This window comes from Cebus imitator, unplaced genomic scaffold, assembly GCF_001604975.1.
Source record: "Cebus imitator isolate Cc_AM_T3 unplaced genomic scaffold, Cebus_imitator-1.0 Scaffold49, whole genome shotgun sequence".
NCBI lineage: Eukaryota > Metazoa > Chordata > Mammalia > Primates > Cebidae > Cebus > Cebus imitator.
Window position 1 is genome coordinate 1,413,574 of NW_016107364.1, and position 26,667 is coordinate 1,440,240.

Consider the following 26,667-nt stretch of genomic DNA (forward strand, 5'->3'; position numbering starts at 1 on the left):
ACAGAAGCCTGTTAATTGATATAAATTCCAATTTTGTAATACACCCTTTCCCAACCTTGCTGGTATAATATATTATTATCCAATTATTTTTCTGCCTTCCTGTCCTCTATCTTGAAGCTGTTAAACCACTTTATTTTTCTTGGGGCTCTTAGTCTCTCATATTAAAATAAGTATTTTCAAAAAAAAAAAAGTAAAAGGTAATGTTTACTATTTAAATTTCTAATTTTCCCTGTTACTTTACATTTTCAAATTGTAGTGAGTAGTATTGCGAATGTGTAGGAAATAATGGAGCCCATTAATTTGGAAGAAAACAATATTCAGTTATATTTCTTTGTGAAAATCTTATTTATGTTGTGTTTGGAAAGATATTAACCTAAAATTCGTGTTTAGTTAATAACTTACTCATTCAGTATACTGTTCCTTTCAATCTGATCACAATCTTGAGTTCCATATTAGAGTTGAAAAACATTTAATGCAATTTTATATATTTATACAGATGGCTTTTCTGATTTACATCAGTATAATCTACTCTCCATTTAACTTTCTATTGGTTTTAAACTAGGCTTGTGCATGTTATAAAGCTTACAAGACTATACCTTTTAAAATTTCTGTATTCTAGGAAGTTGGAGAAAATACATATTCCTAAAATTTTGTCTAAATATCTTTGCTGCTCCATGACTCTTCTCCACCTCATTTATCCTGGTATCACCTGAATGTCCTCTCCCTCACAGATCACAGAATACATACCAATGGCCCAATGGAAAGCAAAGCTCTGATTTACGTTCTGATACTTAGAGCATTTTAATAGAAAAGGTGTATTATTTGAATAGTACATTTGAGTTCTATGGTCCCATCATCCCAAGTTTTTGGTTTATAAATGTCAGTCTCTATAATATATTGATATTATTAATTCAAAAACTCATGTATACATAACTGTAATTCAGCAGTACTTGCGATTATATAGTATCTGGAAATTCTGAAGTATGATTTGTTGAATTTTGTTGATCTATGCACAACAGAGGACAAGGGTGTTCAAGACAGTAAATGTAAGAGCAGTGCCCCCCCTCCCCATACACACACACCAGGTGCTAGAGTCAGAGCACCTCATCTTTACACAAGGTTCAGTGCAAACAAAACACTCTCCCCACTGGGTTGGCTTAACAAAAGCATTTAAATTTTTATTTAAAGGCCATAAAGATTTAGAATTTTAAAATAAAACTCCCAAGTATACAAAGCATCCAGGTCTTTCCTGGTTTTTAGTAACAGGAACCAGGAATTCTTGGAGAAATGGCTGATTCTAGAACTGGGGTATAAAATACACAAGATGAGCTGAGTGCATCTTGAAGTGCCAGAAAGTAAGAAAGTGTCACAAAATGCTGCTTTATGTCAAAGGGACACAAAAGTTCCCAGTGGCCAAAGATGGAACAATTTGAGTAATAAAGTAGCAAAGGATTATAACCCAATTTATAAATGAATGTTTCTGAGTCCATGCTTTAGCAATGGTTGATGAATAAATACATAGGAGAGTATAGGCAAATATCCTGTGCAGAAAATTATAAATAATTTAGGTAAGGTGGAACATGACTCCCTGTGCCTTAAGTGGGGGCTGTTCATGGTGACTTCCTCCCTAGGAGAATTGTACAGAAAGGGGTGGTAGAAAACAACTTTATGGTGGAGAAAACTAACAGACACTACTTCAGCCAGGTGACCAAGGTGAACAACAACAATGATAAATCATGTTGATAGAGTAATCCTCAAAACTTTCAAGGTCATCACAAACAAGGAAAGCCTGGGAAACTGTCCCAAAGAAGAGGGAGCTAAGAAGGTATGGTGAATAAATGTAATGTGGTATCTTGGATGGGATCTTAAAACTAAAAAAGGACACTAAGTAAAAACTAAGGAAAACTTAATAAATTGTGATTAGTTAGTAAAACTTTAACAAATTACTAATTGGAGAAGCTAGGTATAGGCAATATAGAAAGTCAGTATTATCTTTGCCATAATTTTTTAAATCTAAAACTATTCCAAAATGAGATGTTTATTGCTAAAGAATAATGTGGAAGTGAATAAAAATATATCAATGAACTAGAGTAGACTCAAGTAAAATAGAAATCTAGTGCATTTTCAAGGATATATTAAAAATTAGTGAAGAAAAATTATATCTTACAATAACTTGTGTTTACAAAACTAAACTCTTACACCATCCTAGTATAAAATGCTTTCAGAATGATGAAGTGATATGCATTATTTCTTAACAATGGAAATGACAATACTAAAATCTTTGCCACTGTGCAGTGGCTTAATAGGAACTGTTACATGCTTACCTAGTGGCATGAACAATAATGAAGAACCAGACTTAAAGTTGTATTGTGAGATTTCCATTTTTCAGTATAGGTGATTCAGCAGAAGGCTGAGCCTACATGCTCTTTCAGTGAACTGACCACTCCCTTCAAGGTCATTTTAGAATACTGTTTTATGGCTAACTTTGAAATAATTATCCAGGCCCTGCTTGGTTTCCTCTGAAATGCTGCTGCATGCACTTACCACACATTTGTAGGACAAATGCAAAGATTACAAGATGGCTTACCTTTTGACACTAATTTCATGTTGCAAAAACCTACCCCTGTAGCCCAGAAGCCTGCAATTCTGCCGGCCTGCTTTACAGAGTGCCCTGTGGACATTTGTTACCAGTGTATAGATCACGTAAAACCTATACCAGAATCTGCTACTCTGATTATAATCATCACAGCTATTGCTACCGTGTTAGTCTCTTCTACAGATTTCTAGATAGCTTAAGATACAGACATCTGTGGAAAACTTTATTCAGTTCTTGGCGAGCCAAAAAGTTGGAATTGGCTCTCTGCGCCTCCTGTTCGCCGGAAAGCCACATCTAGTCTCCCATCGCGAGCTACATCCCTGAGACACCATGGGGAAGGTGAAGGTCGGAGTTAACGGATTTGGTCGTATTGGGCGCCTGGTCACCAGGGCTGCATTTAACTCTGGTAAAGTGGATATTGTCGCCATCAATGATCCCTTCATTGACCTCAACTACATGGTCTACATGTTCCAGTATGATTCCACCCACGGCAAATTCCATGGCACTGTCAAGGCTGAGAACGGGAAGCTTGTTATCAATGGCAATCCCATCACCATCTTCCAGGAGCGAGATCCCTCCAAAATCAAGTGGGGCGATGCTGGTGCTGAGTACGTGGTGGAGTCCACTGGCATCTTCACCACCATGGAAAAGGCTGGGGCTCACTTGCAGGGCGGAGCCAAAAGGGTCATCATATCTGCCCCTTCTGCTGATGCCCCCATGTTCGTGATGGGCATGAACCATGAGAAGTATGACAACAGCCTCAAGATCGTCAGCAATGCCTCCTGCACCACCAACTGCTTAGCGCCCCTGGCCAAGGTCATCCATGACAACTTTGGTATCGTGGAAGGACTCATGACCACTGTCCACGCCATCACTGCCACCCAGAAGACCGTGGATGGACCCTCCGGGAAACTGTGGCGTGTTGGCCGTGGGGCTTTCCAGAACATCATCCCTGCCTCTACTGGAGCTGCCAAGGCCGTGGGCAAGGTCATCCCTGAGCTGAACGGGAAGCTCACTGGCATGGCCTTCCGTGTCCCCACTGCCAACGTGTCAGTGGTGGACCTGATCTGCCGTCTGGAAAAACCTGCCAAATATGATGACATCAAGAAGGTGGTGAAGCAGGCATCGGAGGGCCCCCTCAAGGGCATCCTGGGATACACTGAGCACCAGGTGGTGTCCTCTGACTTCAACAGCGACACCCATTCTTCCACCTTTGATGCTGGGGCTGGCATTGCCCTCAACGACCACTTTGTCAAGCTCATTTCCTGGTATGACAATGCATTTGGCTACAGCAACAGGGTGGTGGACCTCATGTCCCACATGGCCTCCAAGGAGTAAGACCCCTGGACCACCAGCCCCAGCGAGAGCACGAGAGGAAGAGAGGCCCTCACTGCTGGGGAGTCCCTGCCACAGAGTCCCCCACCACACTGAATTGCCCCTCCTCACAGTTTCCATGCAGACCCCTTGAAGAGGGAGGGGCCTAGGGAGCCCCACCTTGTCGTGTACCATCAATAAAGCCCCCTGTGCTCAGCCAAAAAAAAAAAAAAAAAAAAGTTGAAATTAAGATGCAGGTATTTGTGAAGAATAACTTTAGGGAAACTATTTTGGAAATTAAGTTATACAATTTATCCTCAGTGAAAAACATTTATAAAGAAATAGGATAGTAATTTTAACTAGGAAAATTTCAAAATATAATCATCAAACTAGGGTCACTAATAGCATTCTTAATTGAAGCTGACAAGTAGTGGTCTCAATAAATCACAGTGAGACTTTGAATCCATAACTTAAACTGAACACTGTAATTATTTTTAGTATAAGCAGATAATTTCTGTATTTCTGACTTCGAACTTTCCCATTATCAATTACCAGTGGGAAAAAATGGCTTACTTGGCATACTAATTAAGGAACTATGATTAACCGTAAAAGACAAAGTTCTATTCTGTTTTTTAAACATTTTGGAACAAATAGAATCCTCTTGCTGACAAAGACTGTTTCTTCTCATGTCTGACTTTCAAACACACAAGTGTGAAATTTGAAGGTTTTTTAAATACTGGTTTTATAGTTCATATAAGATTTTTGGAAAATGAAGGGCTCTTGATTCAGATAAAATGGCCTTAACTTCCTAGAGAAGAATTTCCTGACAACGTGGCTGAAGTGAGATACAAATGTTAGAAGAATGCTTTTATTTGAATTTTTAGCAAATAGTTTCAATTACTTTAAATATGACCTACTTGAAAGTATTATTTGTTTTTTAATACTACTTTTTATGTGTAGATATAAGCCTGCTTGAAGCTAGTAAAGTGTTTGAGAAATAATGGCAAGATTCTCGTAAATTGCCTCAACTTCATGACACATGCTGATGGGGATTAAAAAAAAAACTTGAAATTCATAAACAAGAAATTGTATTACTTTTTGATGCAAATTGTTTTTAGATAGATGTTAAGCTACAGTGGTTTATATCTGTTAATAAAATTTTATTTTCCAAGAAAATTCCGTATCAAGTAGATATTGTATAGATTATCAGATACTCAAAGGAATTACCAAGTGATAACAAGAAATCCATTTTCATTTTATTTGTATAAATTTGGGGGTACAAGTGCAGTTTTGATATATGGATATATTGTGCAGTGGTGAAGTCTGAAGAAACCCACTTTCTAAAGTTTAATAAGAGTGTCACTTCTCCTTATCTGAGAGAGTATCTGTACCACTGCCTCAGGATAGAAAATTTCAAAAAATCCTTTAGTTTTATGAGACCCGTGTGAGGAGATCCTTTTTTTGTATGTTTCAGAATCAGCTGATATCAAATCATTTTGCAGCATTCAGGGAGTATTTGTCATTTTTAAAAGCTCAAACATACAAAATGATACAGAAAAAGTAACAGTAGTTCTACTGAAACCTTTCTATAGTTCTGCAATAAGAATAGGAAGTGTATTAGTGCAAAAAGTGCTCCCTGCAGCCCTGTGAACTGTCCTGTCCCTTTAACCAAAGAAGAAACAGACATACTTTGAACCTCAGTGCATGCTGTTAACAACTAGGGCACCGTACAAGTTTTCACCTAAGTCCTGAAGCTAATTACCAAACATATATTCACTTAACATAGATGACAGCCATATGCTGTCTTTTCCCTGAGGCCTTTCTTTAAAGACTTGGAAAATGAAATGTAACAACAATAAAAGGTAGTATAATTTTCAGTACTCAAGAAAGTAATCCTACTAATAATCTAAAAAATAAAATATGTTGTCACAGAAAAAGTATTCGACAATATTCAAAGACATTCATGATAAAAACTATGAGACAAGAAAGAATACGTGGGAACTTCCTCAACTTGATAAAGAACATCTGCAGAAGCCTATGGCTACATCACGCTTAAGATAAAAACTGATGCTTTCTCCATAGACTGGGAACAAGGAAAGCTTTCCTGCTCTCCATGCTGTGCAGGACAGTAAAGGAAGCTCTGCTATCACAGTAAGGCAAGGAAGAGAAATAAAAGACATACAGATTGGAAAGCAATGAATAAAACTGCCCATTTTTTGAAGGCGACATAATTGTCTATATTTTAAAGATCCCAAAGACTTCTAAAATTATATGGAAGGAGAGACAACTCTCATAAAATACATATAAAAGGAACAAACTTCAACAAAATAATGTCCACTTACGAAAAGCCCACAGCTAATATCATAATCCATGAAGAAAAACTTCAGGCTTTTTCTCTAAGATCTGGTACAAGGAAAGGATGTGCAGCCTTGCCAGTTCTATTGAACACAGCACTGGAAGTCATACCCAGAGAAATCAGAGAAAAAGAAACAAAAAACATCCAAATCAGAATTACCTCTGTTGGCAGATGACATGATCCTATATGGAGAAAACCCTAAGACTCCATTTAAAAACTGTTAGGATAAATAAATGAATTCAGTGAAGATACAGAATACGAGGATCAACATACAAAAATTAGTAGCATTTATTTTCACCAACAACATACAACTCAAAATGAATTATTTCTTATTTTATTTTTTTGAAATGGAGTCTTGCTTTGTTGCCCAAGCTGGAGTGCAGTGGCACGATCTCGACTCACTGCAACCTCTGCCCTTGGGTTCAAGCAATTCTCTGCCTCAGCCTCCCTCAAAAAGGAAATGTTTTAAAATAAGCCCATCTACAATTGCATTAAAAAAGAATAAAATACCTAGGAGTAAATTTAACCAAGGAGGTAATAACTCTGTACACAGAAAACAATCAAACACTGATGGTTTCACGTGTTACTCTTTCATGAATCCTAGCAGATGACAAAAAGACCCCCGGCTCAGAGGAAAAGAAATTTTTTTTCCCTAAGTCTCAGAGAGGCAATGTGATTAGCCCAGATGGATACCCACACAGGCAGTGGGTTTGTGTCACAGTTGCAGATCCCACAACCAGAAATTAGGCCCATTTTGAACAAGCAGCACTCATTGCAACAAGCAGCAAACAAGCCAACCCCCTTACCTCCCGGGAGTGACGAGTTACCTGGTAGTCACACTTGATCTACTTTGTGGCCTTTGTGACTCCATAGAGAAACACAGTATCAGGGTGCAGAGAGGCACTGCAGTGTAACATTACTGTCATAGTTCTAACATTTCATTGGGAGAGGAATGGGCCCAGAGCCCCCATGCTGCTAGCTGGGTGTACCCAACTGTTGGTGTTTCATGTTTGAAATTTTACTTTGTTCTTGTTTTATCGTTGGGATCCTGCCCATCTTTTGCTATGTATTCATTAATTAATATTTATTGAGCACCCTGTATGTACCAAGCACTGTTCAATGCCCCGGCATGGATTAAAGATTTTTAAAATGATTAAAAGTCAATTACTACAAAAAACAGTAAGATCAGGATTTTTATATCTGAATTCTACTTAAAAGCTAATGATGCCTTTTTAAATATTTGAAACTATTAAAATTCATAAAAAAGGAGTATGATCTAATTTATTTTATGAAGCCAGCATAGTAACATCTGATATTATTGTTTTAATATATTTTTAGCTTTAACTTTAAAAATTAACAAAAAGCTACAGCAATATACCATAGCAGCAAAAGGTAAACATTCAGGAGGGATTTAATAAGAAGGGTACTATATAAAGGGAAATAACAAGTCTTATTTAAAAACATAAAACAGATTATTTCCTTGGATATAAAAACATAATATTAAATTATAAAATTCTCCTATTTTAACAGTGCATTTTGGTATAGTTCCTACTTGGCTGTCAACAAAATTTTACTTTTGGAGTAGGAAAAATTATTTAAAATTTATATGATATAATATCTATGAATAAACGAAGACAATATGTTAAAGTCTAAAAAGAATTCAAAGAAAATTTGGAAAACTGTATGCATAACCTAGAGATTGGACAGATTTTCTTTATAAAGACAAACGTTCCAGAACTGTAAAACACAAAGACTGATATATCTGAGCCTAAAGACTCAAACAGCTCTCCTACAGTGAAAGATTCACAAGCATAGTTACTACACAAATTAGAGTTTTAGAGTAATATTGGAAATGCAGGTAACAGATAAAATCTGAAAAACTGTAATGTGGAAAAAGTTCTTATAAAGTGACAAGGAGAAAATGTTAAAGTTATGCAAAGATTATGACTAAGCAATTCACATTTTTATAAATACAAATGGCAAATTATTATTATACTTTAATTTCTGGGGTACATGTGCAGATCTTGCAGGATTGTTACATAGGTATACACTTGCCATGGTGGTTTGCTGCCTACACCCGCCTGTCACCTACATTAGGTACTTCTCCCAATGTTATCCCTCCCCAATCTCCCCACCCCCTGCAATCCCTCCCCTAGCACCTCACCCCACAACAGACCCCATTGTGTGATATTCCCCTCCCTGTGTCTATGTGTTATTGTTCAACAACTGCCTATGAGTGAGAACATGCAGTGTTTGGTTTTCTGTTCTTGCATCAGTTTGCTGAGAATGATGGTTTCCAGATTCATCCATGTCCCTGCAAAAGACATGAACTCATCCTTTTTTATGGCTGCATAGTATTCCATAGTGTTTATGTGCCACATTTTCTTTATCCAGTCTATCCTTGATGGGCATTTGGGTTGGTTCCAGGTCTTTGCTATTGTGAACAGTGCCGCAGTGAACATACGTGTGCATATGTCTTATAATAGAACAATTTGTAATCCTTTGGATATATACCCAGTAATGGGATTGCTGGGTCAAATGGTATTTTTATTTCTAGATCCTTGAGGAATCACCACACTGTCTTCCACAATGGTTGAACTAATTTACACTCCCCCCAACAGTGTAAAAGTGTTCCTATTTCTCCACATCGTCTCCAGCATCTGTTGTCTCCAGATTTTTTAATGATTGCCATTCTAACTGGCATGAGATGGCATCTCAATGTGGTTTTTGATTTGCATTTCTCTAATGACCAGTGATGACGAGCATTTGTTCATATGTTTTGTGGCTGCATAAATGTCTTCTTTTGAAAAGTGTCTGTTCATATCCTTTGCCCACTTTTTGATGGGTTTTTTTTTTCTTGTAAATCTTTTTAAGTTCTTTGTAGATTCTGGATATTAGCCCTTTGTCAGATGGGTAGCTTGCAAAAAAATTTTCCCATTCTAATGATTGTTTCTTTTGCTGTGCTGAAGCTCTTAAGTTTAATTAGATCCCATTTGTCCTCTTTGGCTTTTGTTGCGATTGCTTTTGGTGTTTTAGTCATGAAGTCCTTGCCTATGCCTATGTCCTGAATGGTATTGCCCATGTTTTCTTCTAGGTTTTTTATGGTGTTAGATCTTATGTTTGAATCTTTAATCTATCTGGAGTTAATTTTGGTATAAGGTGTAAGAAAAGGGTCCAGTTTCAGCTTTCTGTACATGGCAAGCCAGTTTTTCCAACACCATTTATTAAACAGGGAGTCCTTTCCCCATTGCTTGTTTTTGCCCTGTTTTTCAAAGATCAGATGGTTGTACATGTGTGGCATTACTTCTTAGGGAGGCCTCTGTTCTGTTCCATTGGTCTATATCTGTTTTGGTGCCTGTAACATGCTGTTTTGATTACTGTAGCCTTGTACTATAGTTTGAAGTCAGGTAGCATGATGCCTCCAACTTTGTTCTTTTTGCTTAGGATTGTCTTGGCTATGCAGAATATTTCTTAGTTCTATATGAAATTTAAAATTGTTTTTTCTAGTTTTGTGAGGAAGATCAATGGTAGCTTCATGGGGATAGCATTTAATCTATAAATTACTTTGGGTGGTATGGCCATTTTCATGATACTGATTCTTCTTAACCATGAGCATGGAATGTTTTTCCATCTGTTTGTGTCCTCTCTTATTTCCTTGAGCAGTGGTTTGTAGTTCACCTTGAAGAGGTCCTTCACATCCTTTGTTAGCTGTAATCCTAGGTATTTTATTCTCTTTGTAGCAATTGTGAATGGGAGTTTGCTCATGATTTGGCTCTCTGGTTTTGGTATATAGGAGTGCTTGTGATTTCTGCACATTGATTTTGTATCCTGAGACTTTGCTGAAGTTGCTTATCAGCTTAAGGTGATTTGGGGCTGAGACGATGGGGTCTTCTAAATATACAATCTTGTCTTCTGCAAATAGAGACAATTTGACTTCCTCTTTCCTAATTGAATACGCTTTATTTGTTTTTCTTGCCTGATTGCTCTGGCTATAACTTCCAATACTATTTTGAATAGGAGTGGTGAGAGAGGGCATCCTCGTCTAGTGCCAGTTTTGAGAAGGAATGCTTCCAGTTTTGCCCATTCAGCATGATATTGGCTGTGGGTTTGTCATAAATAGCTTTTATTATTTTGTGATAGATTCCATTGATACCTAGTTTATTTAGAGTTTTTAGCATAAAGGGCTGTTGAATTTTATCAAAGGCCTTCTCTGTATCTATTGAGATAATTATGTGGTTTTTGTTTTTGGTTCTGTTTATGTGATGGATTACATTTATGGATTTGCATATGTTGAATCAGCCTTGTAGAAGTTGAATCCTTAAATAGACCGATAACGAGGTTTGAAGTTGAGGCAGCAATTAATAGCCTACCAACCCAAAAATGTGCAAGTCCAGATGGGTTCATAGCCAAATTCTACCAGATGTACAAAGAGGAACTAGTACCATTCCTCCTGAAACTATTGCAAACAATACAAAAAGAGAGAATTCTCTCTAACTCATTTTATGAGTTACAACATCATCCTGATACCAAAACCTGGCAGAGACACAACCAAAAAAGAAAATCATGGGCCAATACCCATGATGAACATTGATGCAAAAATCTTCACTAAAATACTGGCAAACCAAATGCAACAGCACATCAAAAAGCTTATCCATTATGATCAAGTAGGCAAAATCGTCTTTTAAGAAGACTTAAATTGTAAAATGGTTAGAGCTATAAAAATCAAAATAATAATGAGCATAAACCCAAGATTAAAAGGAACCCTCAGTTCAAGTTGTAAATATATTTAAAATCTTATAATTAAGTCTTTAATCTATTTTGATTTGATGTTTGGCTATGGTGTAAGATAAAGGTCTAATTTTATTATTTTCTATGTGAATTTCCAATTTTCCAACACTATTTGTTGAAAAGCTTATCCTTTGCCTACTGTGTGTTCTTGGCACCCCTGTTGAAGATCAGTGTACTATATGTGCGTGGATTCCTTTCTGGGCACTCTATTCTGTTCCATAGGTCTATATATCTGCCTTCATGCCAGTATTATACTGTTTTGACTATGGTAACCTTGTAATATATTTGAAATCAGTAAGTGTGATACCTCTAGCTTTTTTCCTGTTTCTCAAGAATGATTTGAATATTCATAGTCTTCTTTGCTTCCATATGAATTGTAGAGTTTTTTTCTATTTTCATTAAAAAAGTCATTGAAATTTTGGTAGGGATTGCATTGAATCTAAGGATTGTTTTGGGTAGGATGTTTTTCCATTTTTTGGTATCTTTTTGAATTTCTTTCATAAATGTTTATATTTTTAAGCATACAAATCTTTCACTTAACTTTTAGTTAAGTTTATTCCTAAGTATGTTATTCTTTATAACGTGGTATGGTAAAACTCCTAGAAGTAAACATAGGGAAAAATTATATGTCCTTGGTCTAGAAAAATGATTTCATGGATATAATACAGAAAACCCCGATAACAAATATAAAAATAGGCAAATGGAATTGTGTCAAACTAAAAAGCTTCTGTACAGCAAAGATATCAACAGAATGAAAAGGCAAACTACAGAATGAGGAAATCTCCCAAATGATCTACCTGATAAGTAGTTAATTTCCAGAATATATTAGGTATGTATACACCTCAATAGCCAATAAATAAATTATCCAATTCAAAAACGGAATAGACATCTTTCCAAAGAAGACGTAAGATACAGATGGTCAACAGATATATGAAAGGTGCTCTGAACATAACTAATTATTATAAAAATGTAGATCAAAACCACAATGAGTATTATGAATCTGTAAATCAAATCTGTCAGGATGGCTATTACAAGAAAACATAACAGATAAAAAGACAAGTGTCAGTGAGGATGTGGAGAAATTGGAACCCTAGTCTATTGTTAATGGGAATGCAAATTGATGCAGCTGTTGTAGAAAACAGTATAGAAGTTCCTCAAAACATCAAAAAGAGAATTACCATATGATCCAGCAATCCATTTTCTGAGTATTTATCCAAAATAATTAAAACCTGGATCTTAAAGAGATGTTAACACTCCTGTGTTTATTGCTGCACTATTCACAGTAGCCAAGACATGGAAACAACCTGTATGTTGATCAGTTGATGAATGGATAAAGAAAATGTGGAATATACATACAATAGAGTAGTGTTCAATCTTTAAAAAGAAGGAAATTCTGCAATTTCAACAACATGGATGAATTTTGAGAGCATTATGCTAAGTGAAATAAGCCAGTCACAAACAACGAGCAAACAAACACTGCATGATTTTACTTGTATCAGGTATCTAAAATAGTCAAAGTCGTAAACCTAAAGAATGGAATAGTAGTTGCCAGAAGGCAGGAGAAGGGGAATTCAGGAGCTAACCAATGGACATAAAGTATCAGTTAAGCAAGGTAAATAAGCTTTAGAGATCTGCTGTACAACATTGCACCTCTACTCATCAATAATGTATTGCCCTTTAAAAATTTTGTTAAGAGGGTAGATCTCATGTTAAGTGTTCTTATCACAATAAAATAAAATTTTAAGAAAGGGAAAAAATGAGTTATCACATTTATTTCCCATGAAAATGTAGGTAAATGTATATTCTCATAATGGCCAATAGGAATATGAATGATTTTCCTTAGTTTTTCAAGAAAACTGGCAATTGCTATTAAATAAACATGCATATCATTGATTCTATGAGCCTCTTTGGGAATATACCTCATATAAGCATACATACTAATACATGAGGATACAGGTTTAGGAACATTAAATACATTATGTATAATGGCAAAAAACTGGAAATGTATCCGTATCAAGAAAATAGTTGAGCATTTATGGTGTATCCTTATTCCATGAAACATTTTGCAGTCACTAAAAAGAATTCTAATTAAATCCTTTGAAAAGATTTCAATCAAACTTAATTCTTCAGGCAAAGCAACCAACCAAGAAGTATACAATAAGCATAGTCGGCCCTCCGCATCTGTGGATACTGCATCTTTGGAGTCAACCAACAGTGAATTGAAAATATTTTGGAAGAAAAATAACAATACACCAACAAAAAAACAATACAAGGCCGGGCGTGGTGGCTCAAGCCTGTAATCCCAGCACTTTGGGAGGCGGAGGCGGGTGGATCACGAGGTCAAGAGATCGAAACCATCCTGGTCAACATGGTGAAACCCCGTCTCTACTAAAAATACAAAAAATTAGCTGGGCATGGTGGTGCGTGCCTGTAAGCCCAGCTACTCAGGAGGCTGAGGCAGGAGAATTGCCTGAACCCAGGAGGCAGAGGTTGCGGTGAGCAGAGGTTGTGGTGAGCCGAGATCGCGCCATTGCACTCCAGCCTGGGTAACAAGAGTGAAACTCCGTCTCAAAAAGAAAAAAAAAAACCAAACACAATACAAATTAGGAAATACAGTATAACAACGATTAACATGGCATTTAAATTGTATTACATATTATAAATAATTAAGAGGTACTTTAAAGAATTTGAGAGGGTATATGCAAACACTACAGCATTTTATGTAAGAGATTTGAGAGTTGGGGAATAACTGGTATTTGAGAGGATTTTTAAACCAATCCCCCATGGATATTTAGGAGCAACTTTAATCACATATTTAAAGGAAACAGAAAGAGACAAACAAGACTTTTAACAACTGCCACCTAAGGTAAGGGAGGATGATGGTGAAGTGGATGGAAAAGGAAAATGGACGAAAAAGGAAAGGTAATACAACTGTTGTGTACCCGTAAAAATTAAAAATACAAAAAGAAAATAGAAGATAAAATGAACAAAAGAAAACACCAAGTATACAGTTTATTCCATTTACATGAAATTATTCATATGTTACTTTGTGCATAAATGTGTTCAGTTCTTTTAAGTAAGTTAATCATCAAGAAATGCAAATTAAAACTAAGTGAAGTGCATGGTGATGCATCTATCAGCATAACTAACATTTTTTATAAATTAGTGACACCACCATGTGCTTGTGAGGATGCAGAAAAACTAGATCTCTCATATGTTGCTGATTGGAAATGTAAAATGCTATAGTCTGGAAAATTGTTTGGCAGCTTCTTATAAAATTAAACATGCCATTACCATATAACCTAGAAATTATACTCTTAGGCATTTATCCCAGAAAAAGGGGGGGGGGGAAGCTTATGCACACACAACACGCACACGCACACACCTGTACCTGGATGTTCATACTAGCTTTGTTTGTAAGAGCCCCAAACTGGAAAGAACTCAGATGTCCTTGAACAAACTTTGGTATCTTCACACCATGAAATACTCTTCACCAGTACAAAAAAGAAGAAATTCTATGCAGCAACCTGGATCAATCTTAAGGGGATTACACTAAGCAACAAAAGGCACATCCAAAAATAGATACCAGGTGATTCTGTTTACATATTTTCAATGACAGATTTTAGAAATAGAGGACAGATTAGTAGTTGTGAAAAGTTAGGAATGGGGTTGGAAGTGTGAGGACAGGAAGGCTGTATGGTCGTTAAAATGTAACAGAGTTTCTATTGGAACTGTGCACCATCGATTGTGGTGGTACGTACGCAAGCCTACACAAGTGATAAATTATATAAAACTTACACACACATATATGTGTAAGTAAAACTGGGGAAATCAGAATAAGATCAGTGGACTATCAATGTCAATACCCTGGTTGTGATATTATACTACCATTTTGCAAAATGTGACCTTGGGGGAAACTGGACAAAGTGTGCACAGGATGTCTCTGTATCATTTCTCATAACTACATGTGAGTTTACAATCATCTCAGTAAAATTTTCAACAAAAAGTAAATTAGGTATATGTCTATGATCTGAAGGTTATCTGTAGTGTATTTTTAAATAAAAAAAAAAAAAACAGGATGGGAAGACAGTTGCAGAAAAACATGTTTCATATAATTCTCTTATGGTAAAAAGAAACTAAGTACAAAACCAGAAATAATTCTCAACCTGTGCCTGTGTGGCTTGTGCATTTTATGAGCACAAAGAGACTGTGTGTGCAAGGGGGCACTTGTGTGAGGATGCATGTGTGCAAGGATGCATATGTGTGTGTTACTCTAACATAAGGCCTTGCATGAGCTGCTCCCCTGCTTACCCCAGCCCAACACCAACACCTCACCCAACTGACTCCCACATTTTCTTCCATTTTCGGCGTAAGGGTATCCTGCTTTGTGCCTCCTCATGGTGCTTAGTGCCTCTGCTCCCCACTCTCATAGCACCCTAAAGCTGGGCTCTACACTGTCTGTTCAGGGTCTCTCTACTCTGCCAGGATTTATCTCAGTGGGGACATACCCATATTGGCTGGCTTACCCCTGTATTCCTAGCACCACATGCTAATAAAAATGCATTGAATTATAGATTAATATCTAAGTAAAATATGTATTTGCTTTATTATAATGATATATTTATTTTTTGTTTCAAAGAAAAAGATTTTTTGAGACAGGGTCTTGCTCTGTTGCCTAGGCTGAAGTGCAGTGGCATGATCACAGCTCACTGCAGCCTCTGCCTCCCTGACTCAGTCAACCCCCCTACCTGTTGTAGATGGGACTACAGCTGTGTGCCATTTTGCCCAGCTAATTTTTGTATTTTTTGTAGAGATGGGGTTTTGTTATGTTGCTCAGGCTGGTCTCAAACTCCTGGGCTCATGTGATCCACCCACCTCGGCCTCCCAAAGTCCTGGGATTACAGCCATGAGCCACAGTATCCGGCCTATTGCTTTATTCAAAACAAGTTTTTAAGACTTATTTAATAGTACCATGGGAAATATTTAAATTGCCAAACAAAAGATTGCTATCTGCTTGTGATAGTGAATGACCAGCGTGCTGTGTGCGTGTGTGTACATCTATGTGTAAAATCGGTTATGGCACACCAGGCCTGTTGCAGTAACTCAGCAAGTAAAACATCGCTGTATAGAAATGAGAAATTCCACGTTTTGCCTGTTCATTAAACAGAGAGCCCTTCTTTCTTTTTTTGAGTGTGTTCCAGTCTCAAGGCAATGGCTAGTAAATGAAAAAGGAAATGATGCTGATGTTAGAAACTCAAAGTTTGGTTAATATATTCTGCTTACCTTCCTTAAGAAAAACAAAAGAGGAAGAAAAGAGTGTAACTGTCAGCATATGCAACCTAAAAACTCACCTTCAAATAATTTTAACTCTGAATTACCTGTTTAATTTCCTAAATAGTTACATGAAGCATTGAATGCATTCCATAATATAATGAGGATATTTTTATAGGTTCTTCCATCCAAAATAAGTAATAGAATATGTTTCAACTGAATAAATCCTTCCACATGAAAAATTGTGAAAATGAATCTGTGTAAATTCCAAATCTCAATATATTTTTACATTTATAATTAATATTTTTAAGTTTTCTGAGTATTACCTTGTACCTGAAATACCTGGTTATCAGTTTATCACGTTTCAGTTTATTTAAATTTTATTTCTCAAATTCTATATCATTATTTCAAAGAGAACATTATTTACTAAAGTAACACCTTTTCCCCATAATGATTTGTGTTAGGCAATATATTTGTATCTTACAATATCATCACTAATTTTTCTAAACAATTTTTTTCAGAGGAGTCTCTGTAGTTTTCTGCTTCGCAGACTTGGCATAATCTTTCCTATCACAAGTCATCTAGGAAAGATGCTGTCAAAAATCATCCTTGAATTCAAAATGACAGGGAGTAGGCATACATTTCAGCCTTTCTTTCCATTGGCATTTTTCAGCTTTACTGAGGCATAATTGACAAGTAAAAATTCTGTTTATTTAAGGCATACAACTGGATGTTTCAATATATGTCTACTTTATAAAATGGTCATCACAAGCTAATTAAAATATCTGTCACTTCACATAATTATCACTTTATTTTCTATCTGTGTACATGTGTGTGTGTGTATGTGTGTGTGTGTTAAGAATACTTAAGATCTAACCTGTTGGCAAACAGATGCAATCACAAAACTTGTATTGGTTTCAATCTGTGGCATAGAACCTGTGAATAGAAATTTGTTTTGCATCTGTGTTAAAGCTCTAGGCACTAAACAAATAATTTGTACTTAGACATAGGTGAATGGAGTCTACTGTAAAGTCCAATTATTTATTAGCATTATAACATATATGAATATATAAAGAGTACATACACACACACACACACACACACACACACAGGTGTGTGTGTTATTTTACCAAAAATATTTTCACTTGTTTTTTTAAAAAGCATTTCTGTTTCCTTATTTGGAAATCCTTTTGAAGCATGTAGATTATATCCAATGGATTATAAACTGTTCTATTATAAAGACACGTGCACACATATGTTCATCACAGCACTTTTCAATAGCAAAAACCTGGAACCAACCCAAATGCCCATCGGTGATAGACTGGACAAGGAAAATGTGGCACATATACACCATGGAATACTATGCAGCCATAAGCAATGATGAGTTCATGTCCTTTGTAGGAACATGGATGAATCTGGAAACCATCATTCTCAGCAAACTGACACAGGAACAGAAAATCTAACACCGCATGTTCTCATAGGCGGGTGTTGAACAATGAGAACGCACAGACACAGAGAGGGGAGCATCACACACTGGGGTCTGTTGTGGGGGTAGGGGAGGGACAGCAGGGGATAGGGGGGTTGGGGAGGGATAACATGGGGAGAAATGCCTGATATAGATGACGGGGGGATGGAGGAGGCAGCAAACCACATTGCCATGTATGTGCCTATGCAACAATCCTGCATGATCTGCACATGTACCCCAGAACCTAAAGTGCAATAAAATAAGAGGAAAGGTCCCTCATATAAAAGTTGTATAGTTCAGGTACGCATCCCAGATTATAGAACTTTTCATCTTTATGGCCGAAAAGTTGATTTAATAAAAAGTAAGATAGTAAAACAACTAATAGATTTTATTGATGTTAGATCAGTAGTATAGTCAAATATGACTTCAAGTTGTTGCAAATATAGTTTATATAACCCAAAATAACAGCTGGTATATATCCAGGACAAAGGAGAACATCAATTTTATTGCATTTAAGAAGCCAACTTAGGTATGACATTAGAACCAGCCTAAATGCCCATCGATGATAGACTGGACAGGGAAAATGTGGCACATATACACCATGGAATATTATGCAGCCATCAAAAATGATGAGTTTGTGTCCTTTGTAGGGACATGGATGATCCTGGAAACCATCATTCTCAGCAAACTGACAGAAGAGCAGAAAATCAAACATGCAGTGTTAGATTTTCTGTTCCTGTGTCAGTTTGCTGAGAATGATGGTTTCCAGATTCATCCATGTTCCTACAAAGGACATGAACTCATCATTGCTTATGGCTGCATAGTATTCCATGGTGTATATGTGCCACATTTTCCTTGTCCAGTCTATCACCGTTGGGCATTTGGGTTGGTTCCAGGTTTTTGCTATTGAAAAGTGCTGTGATGAACACATGTTCTCACTCATAGGTGGGTGTTGAACAATGAGAACACATGGACACAGGGAGGGGAGCACTACACACTAGGGTCAGCTGGGGGGAAATAGGGGAGGGACGGTGGAGGGTGGGGAGCTGGGGAGAGATAGCAAGGGGAGAGATGCCAGATGTAGGTGAAGGGGAGGAAGGCAGCAAATCACACTGCCACGTGTGTACCTATGCAACAATCTTGCATGTTCTTCACATGTACCCCAAAACCTAAAATGCAATAAAATAAATAAATGGGGGAAAAGAAAAGAAAAATTATTCACCACTGCCACTCAGAGTTATATGATCTGTGGGCAAATATAATACTTCAGTTTCATGTGATGTCAGCCCAACACTTTTATGGACATTCCATTACTTTGGGAAACATTTCTGTTTACTGATTGTTCAATACAAAAGACAACTTGAACAAAGCTGGAACAACTTATATTTCTAGCTGACTCAGTCACTGTGGAATAGAATTGCTGGTTTATAACCATCTGCTTCTCAGCCATCCTGCTAAGAGATGTGGAAGAAATCATTAAAAACAGAATATGGTGGCCTTATGTGATCTGAAATGTATTGAGATTTTGAAGTTAATTTTTTAGAGAAAGTGGAATGCTGTATTGCAATGTCAATGTAATGAGACTTTAAATTTTTAATGCTCTTCACAAATTCACATTGAAGAAAAATACCAAACCTTAAGCTGCATACACCTCCATCAAAAGTTTACATTATTTGGTTGAAATTTGGGTATCGTGTTGTCAGATTGGCATAACAAACCAGAGACAGAGCTGATTTAAGCAAAGTTTAATGTGAGTAAACTACACTGCAGTATCCCACCTCTAATGCATATTGGATATTGGTGAAATGGGCATGTTCAGTGGAAAGTAGTTTCTGTTTGACACCAAGGTCATAACCAAGGTGAATTGATTTCATTTAGGATGAGTGTGGCTAACACATTTTTTTCAAAAGAACTTTTTGGCTTTGGGACATTGGAAATGTGAAAGGAATGAGTTCCCAGTGGGAGAAAAATATATAATTTAAGGATAGACAGTAAAGTGTGATATGCAAAATACTGATGTATCTGGTGTCATCACTCACTAAACACTGATGAACACTAGAAATTAATGGCATAAGAATAAAGTCCAGAAATCCAGTACATATCCTAAGAGGCTTTTCTTCCTGTTCCCTGCTTCAGTGGAGTTTTACAATCACACTGGTCTTGCTTTGTTTCCTTGCCTTTGAACTTCATGAAGAGTAGAAAGAGCTACCACTCTGCCCTGCATGTCATCCCAACGCCCCTCACCTGCAGCATGCCATGCTCATTGCTGGGCTGCCCAGGCCTGGTCTTCCCATCACTTTACACAATGAAACCCAAGCTGGCCCTGTGCCACTTCTCTAAGCCAACAAGTAGATGTTTCCAAAGGTTAACCAAGTTCCAGAGAATAACTTTAAAACTAACTACTAGATGTGCAAAAATTTAGAAACTACTTTTTTTTTAAGTTTTATGAGCAATTAACATAGAGTATCAGCTGGAAAATGGTTGTTGGGGAGTTGTCATTGTCATTCCTTATTTTTGTACATTAAGAAAATATAGTTCTGCTTTATTTGCAGAATTTGCATAAAGCATATTACCTTGCTGTCTCACTTCAGTTTTACCATATGCTACCCTGTTACACAGAATAGTGCTTTTTTAAGAAACTAAGCCCTCTATAATTGAGTACCAGACTTTTTGAAATCTTTGTAGCAAAAAAAAAAAAATTGGTTTGAATATTTTTATGCAGATAAACACAAAACCTTCTATTTGAAGTGTTGAATGAGGACTTAAAAATATTGTATATGTTTCTGAAAGTAGCAATCTGTCTTAATAAGCTGACAACAGTATCCAAGACTTTTAAATTTAAGCTTTCTAGAAAATGTTCTAAACAATTAATATCCAGTAGTAAAAAGACCTCAGGACTGAGTTTACTTTTTACCAACTTGTCCTTTATATATCCATATTTTAAAAAAAAAAAAAAAAAAAAGGAAGGCCAGGCACAGTGGCTCACGCTTTTAATCCTAGCATTTTGGGAGGCCAATGTGGGTGAATCACGAGGTCAGGCGTCCAAGACAAGCCTGAGCAACATGGTGAAACCCCGTATCTACTAAAAATACAAAAATTATCCTGGCATGGTCGTGCATGCCTGTAATCCCAGCTATTCAGGAGGCTGAGTCAGGACAATTGCTTGAACCCAGGAGACAGAGGTTGCAGTGATCCGAGATCGTGTCATTGCACTCCAACCTGTGTGAAAAAAAAATCACTACAGACTAGGAAGAAGTTTTTTTGTCTGTTTGTTTTTATTGTAATTTAGGTTCTGGGGTACATGTGTAGATCATGCAGGATTGTTGCATAGGTACATACATGGCAAGGTGGTTTGCTGCCTTCATCCCCCCATCACCTATATCTGGTATTTCTCCCCTCCTTATCCCTCCCCACCCAGCTGTCCCTCCCCTAGACCCTGCCTACTGACCGCAGTATGTGATGCTCCCCTCCCTGGAAGAAGTTTGTTAAATGCATTGTGCTCTGGTATCACAAAACAGAGTCTTAGGCTGGGAATGGTGGCTCACACCTGTAATTTCAGCACTTTAGGAGGCTGAGGTGGGAAGATAGATTGAGCCCAGGAGGTCAAGGCTGCTGTGAGCTGCAATTGTAACACTGCACTCCAGCTTGGATGAGAGAAACCGTGTAAAAACAGAAAGAGAAAGAGGGAGAAGAAAAAAGAGAGAGAAAGACAAACCAGAGCAATAGTATAAAATAAATTTGTTGTGGGTTGATTTGTGTCCCCACAAAATACGCGTTCAGGTCCTAACCTCCAGTACCTGTGCATGTGACCTTATGCAGTAGTAGGGTGTTTTAGATGTCATCAAGTCAAGATGAGTTTATACCAGTTTAGTGTCGGCCCTAAATACAAGGACTATATATCTTTGAGACAAAAGAGGGAAATATTTGGATACAGAAACACAGAGGAAACATGGAAAGAAGAAAGTCACATGGAGTTGGAAAGAGGCAGCTACAACTAAGAAATGTCAAGCCTTGCCATCAACCACCAGGAGACAGGCATGGGAAAGATTCTCCCTTAGCCCCTCCAGAAGAAGCCAACCCTGCTGACTCCTGCACTTAGAAATTCCAGCCCAGAGAACTGTGACAGAATACATTTCTGTTGCTTTAAACCACTCAGTTTGTGATCATTTTTACGGTAGTCCTAGGAAACTAATACAGAGCTCTTCCAAATCAAGGTTAAAAATTGTCACTTCTGGAGGACTAAATGGCTTCCAGCAGGTAGGTGCGTGGAAAAAGGCATGCTGTGTATAAAGGCAAACAAGAAATGATGAAATTCTTCTGTGTTTTTTAAAGAAACAGGTTTAGAGGCAGGGGCAGAAGAGTGGAGACAGCTAAGAAGGTTTTAAGAGTTTTGTATTAGTCCATTTTCATGCTGCTGATAAAGACATACCTAAGACTGGGTAACTTATAAAGAAAAGAGGTTTTTAATGGACTCATGGTTCCACGTGGCTGGGGAGGCCTCACAATCGTGGCAGACAGTGAAAGGCACATCTTACATGACAGCAAACAAGAGAATGAGGGCCATCCAAAAGGCGATTCCCCTTATAAAACCATCAGGTCTTGTGAGACGCATTCACTACCATGAGAATAGCACTACAGTATGTGGGAAACCGCCCCCATGATTCAGTTATCTCCCACCAGCTCCCTCCCACAACACATGGGAATTAGGGGAGCTGCAATTCAAGATGAGATTTCGGTGAGGACACAGCCAAACCATATCAGGTTTGGACTTTGTTTCGGATGCAAGTGGTTCAAACAAAAATTATTTATTTTTAAATAAAAATGATTTTTTTCTGATCATCAAAGTGATACAGAACTTCTGTCTCCAAAAATGAGGTCAATGTTATATACCAAAAAAAAAAAAAAAAAAAAAAAAAAAAAAAAAAAAAAAAAAAAAAAAAAAAAAAAAAAAAAAATTACACAACACAAAATGCCTAAAATCCAGTCCTAAGTAAAATATAACAAATATTTTAATGCCTAATTCAACTTACAAGAAAGAAGGGAGATGCTACAAAAAACGAAATGGAGAGAACATTTTGAAACAAAATGGAGTGGACTGGAGAGAAAGCAAGTAAAGCCAAAGAGGAGTAAGTTGGACCTGCGAGCCTGGGCTCATCCCAGAGGAACATGGAGCACAACACGCGTGCCTTTCACGATTGTGACTGTAGACCAGGAGGGAGTGCCTGGAGCGTCTATAGCTTGAGAACAGAATTGAAAGCTTTCCGTTAGAACTGATTGAAGAAAAAAAACAAATCCAAACAGAGGAAAATAACTAGACTGCTGTTTCCAAGACAGGCTTCTGTGAACGGGTCAATCCCACATACCTGGCTGATACTTTTATGTCACCACACCACCTCCATGATCATGGGTGTCCAGACCCATGCTAAAGAATTCCCTTAAAATGACTCAGGAGTTGTAATTCGCCTTCAGCACTACATGCCTCTTAGAATTCCCACATGCAATTTCTAAAATGTGGATTTACCAGGAGTGATGACCAACATCGTGAGTAAACAAGCACCTTGAGTAGAAGTTAGAGCACAAATTCACTGCAGTGCTTCATATAAAACAGAAAACTTAATGAACCAATTATCCACTGTTATTGATATAGGATACAAAATGATTTGCATCAATTAAAACTGATGATGTAAATTTGTATTTATTGACTTGAAAAGATGTACATGGTAAATTAAGTGAAAAATCTCATTGGATAATGTGCACCATGAAGTTATCCTGGTGTTGTGAACATGTGTTTAAACATATACATGCACACATATGTACAAATATACACGCAAGTATATGTTATGAAACATGAGGTACTGAAAATGTGTATTAATGATTGTGTCTTAGTAAGAAAATATCAAGGAGTAGTAAGTGATGTTTCCTTTATATTTTTATATTCTAAAAGTTAATTAGTATGTGTTTTTTGTATTTTATGTACATAGACAACAAATAATATTACAAACCCTGGTGAAACTACCAACCACCTTAATAAATATAACACAGTATAAATATGTGATGTATGTTTTAATACAATTATATCAATCCCTAAAATTATATTTCAATGCTTTACATGCTTTCTTTAGTAGACATTTGTGATTTTACTCACATGGTAATATGTATTTTTAAATTGCTTTGCATGTTTTGAAATGTATATTAATGAGTTTCATACTCCATTCTTTGGCAAGTTGCCATTTTTGCTCTCCAGGTTGTGTGTGTGAACATCTTCCACTTTGATACATGTCACCCTACTTTATATCATTCCGCAATTACACTAGGCTATATTTTTGATAGCTAAAATGTCAATTCACTCAAAGTTTGCATCCATCAGTATAATTACATGGTTCTTTTCCTTTAAGGAATTAATAGGCTGAAATATATTAATATGAATACATTTCCTGATATTTAACCTTTGAGAGGAAAGGTCATGGATAAGAGCATACCCTGCAGCCAGACTGAGTTCTAATTACCCCTCTCTGCACCTCTGATTCCCCGTATGTGAATGGGGCCATAGTATCAAAAGTACAATGCCTGGCATTTGATAAACAGTAGTTAATATAATCATATTTATATGTCAATAATGAATAGTCTTAAAGCATTATTCTTAATGTACTTGTAAATTCAAATTCTGAAACATGGAGGTTTTCCAGTCATATTCATGACTGAGGCACACCTGTAAACTTTGTGTGCTTTCCTACTCAAGTTTCGGCATCAGGACATTGTGTTTTATGTACAAGGAATTTCAAAGTGTTTCTGTCTGTAAGCACTACCGCAGTTTAAATAACAAATGAAATGTTATTTTCATGTTGCTTTGAAACCACCTTAGCCTAGTACATTTTTGAGGTGTATTTTTTTACAAATTTAATGCTCACTCAGGCATTTCATATCTACTTGAATGCATTCTGGTTGAATGCATTCTGATTTTTCTGGAACACTCTTCCATCCTGAATTTGGGGTTCCCTTGTACAGTGAACTGGACAAGATCATACATCTAGCCCCAACTGCCTGGGTTTAAATCCTGCCTCCCCATGTCCTAGTGATATGTTTGGGAGAAAGTGACTTTATCTCCATAAGGCTTTGCCTTGACATTTTTAAAAGGATAATTATAGAACATTCTAAAATTGTTACTGACTCAGACTTAGTAAGTACTCTGTCAGTGTCAGCTATTATTACTATATTTGTTACTTTAATTTCCTTTTATTCAAATATGCTTTCTCATTACTAATAGCATGTACTTGTATTTCCTTCTTCTTCTCTTTTAAAATTATATAAGATCTATAGGAATATATATATATATATATATATATATATATTGCTGTTTTGTTTTGCCAAACATGTGAGGAAACAAGAGGAAGGACTGAGGAAATTGACTTTGCAAGGAAGCAATTCTAATGGCTAAGGAGTTTAAGCTGGATGAGGAGGGCAGTGAGGTCATGGGGGTAACTGAATTGAAATGGTGGGATTCACAGTGGTCGATCCTGATGGAGTTAAAAGAGTGCTGAAACTGAGATACTCAATGGAGTAAACTGGAATGACAGGAGGCATTTCAACGGGACTTTATGAAAATAGCTTTAGTGAGAAATGAGAACTTTGATTATTTGGATATCTTTTTTATGGAACATAGTTAATTCCTGAATAATAAAAATGATGCCTGACAAAAGACACACAAAAAACATTTACCGTTGCTGATTGCAGTGTTCTGAAAAAGAAAAACATGAACTTACAGTGTATTTTAAATAATGTAATTAAAAGTTCATTCTGATATATGTATTGTGCTTGCTTGGGAAGGTTTAATTTTTAGAAAGAAATATAGTAATCTAATTTTGTGACTTATAAATACTGTTTATACAGTAACAGATTTTGTGTTGATTTCCCTTTTGAATTTTCAGTTTCTACAGATTCAAATGCCAGAAGTATGTAATACCCAAAGTATCTGACTCTGTGCTAAGAAAGACCATATAGGAAATCCTGTTTAATTTTCAAAAGAAATTCTTTCTGTTTATTGTGTTTTCCAGGCGCACATCTTATTAGCTTATAAGCTCATTGCCTTATCTTTATTACTTTCTCCATCCCCATAAAGAGAGAAAATAGAGACTAGAGAATTCTATATAAGTTCACAGTTTGATAACCTTTGCTCCTGTGAATTCAAGCTTTGTATTGTGGAAGCACATCACATTGACATCTGCAGTATTTATTTGTTTTGATAACTATTATTTCTTGGGAAGAGTATACCACAAAGCTGCCTCTTAATTTCTGCAGCCGAAAGCATTTTTCTTTAGTGTGACAGCAGAAAGGCTGTGAAATAAGCAATGGGATTTTGTGTTTAAGTATACTGTTGCCATTTGCTTCAAGCTATATATTTCTGTCTTTAAATGTACTACTTCTAAGAACATAGCTGTAGTTTGCTAAATTGTACTGACTTTGTTTATAAATAGTGAGGCAGATGTCAGCAGAAAATTAGATTTAATGCAGGTCACCATGGCCTCCTTAGATAAAGAACTTGGAGGTATTGAATGGAAATTGCAGAGTGACACAAAGAAAATTGAGACTCAGAGATCTGAACCACTGGTAGGTGCAACAGTATTATTATTGTCTAAGGCATATGAATGTGAAACTTTAAAATAATTATTGATCCTCTCAAAAATTTCAGAAAGATAAGGATTTATAGGAATGTACCTGACTGGGAAGAGAAAAAGAAAATTGCTTGTGTTTACCACTACCACTCCTGAATCATATGGGAGTGAAATAAAGCCATTTGAGTTGGAATTGCCATTTCGCTATTTCCACATGATATGGTTTGGCTCTGTATCCCCACCCAAATCTCATGTTGAGTTGTCACCC

General features: G+C 36.7%; 2 protein-coding genes across 2 annotated transcripts in view; both read left to right on the forward strand.

The window, feature by feature from the left end:
* The window catches only part of DOK6 (docking protein 6), a 449,269-nt gene that overhangs the window by 196,882 nt on the left and 225,720 nt on the right, over positions 1-26,667 (forward strand). The gene's annotated exons all lie outside the window — the stretch shown is intronic.
* LOC108303600 (glyceraldehyde-3-phosphate dehydrogenase-like) lies at positions 2,873-4,149 on the forward strand. Its single transcript, XM_037738128.1, has one exon. The coding sequence runs from the start codon at positions 2,927-2,929 to the stop codon at positions 3,932-3,934; it is 1,008 nt and encodes a 335-aa protein (XP_037594056.1). The 5' UTR covers positions 2,873-2,926; the 3' UTR covers positions 3,935-4,149.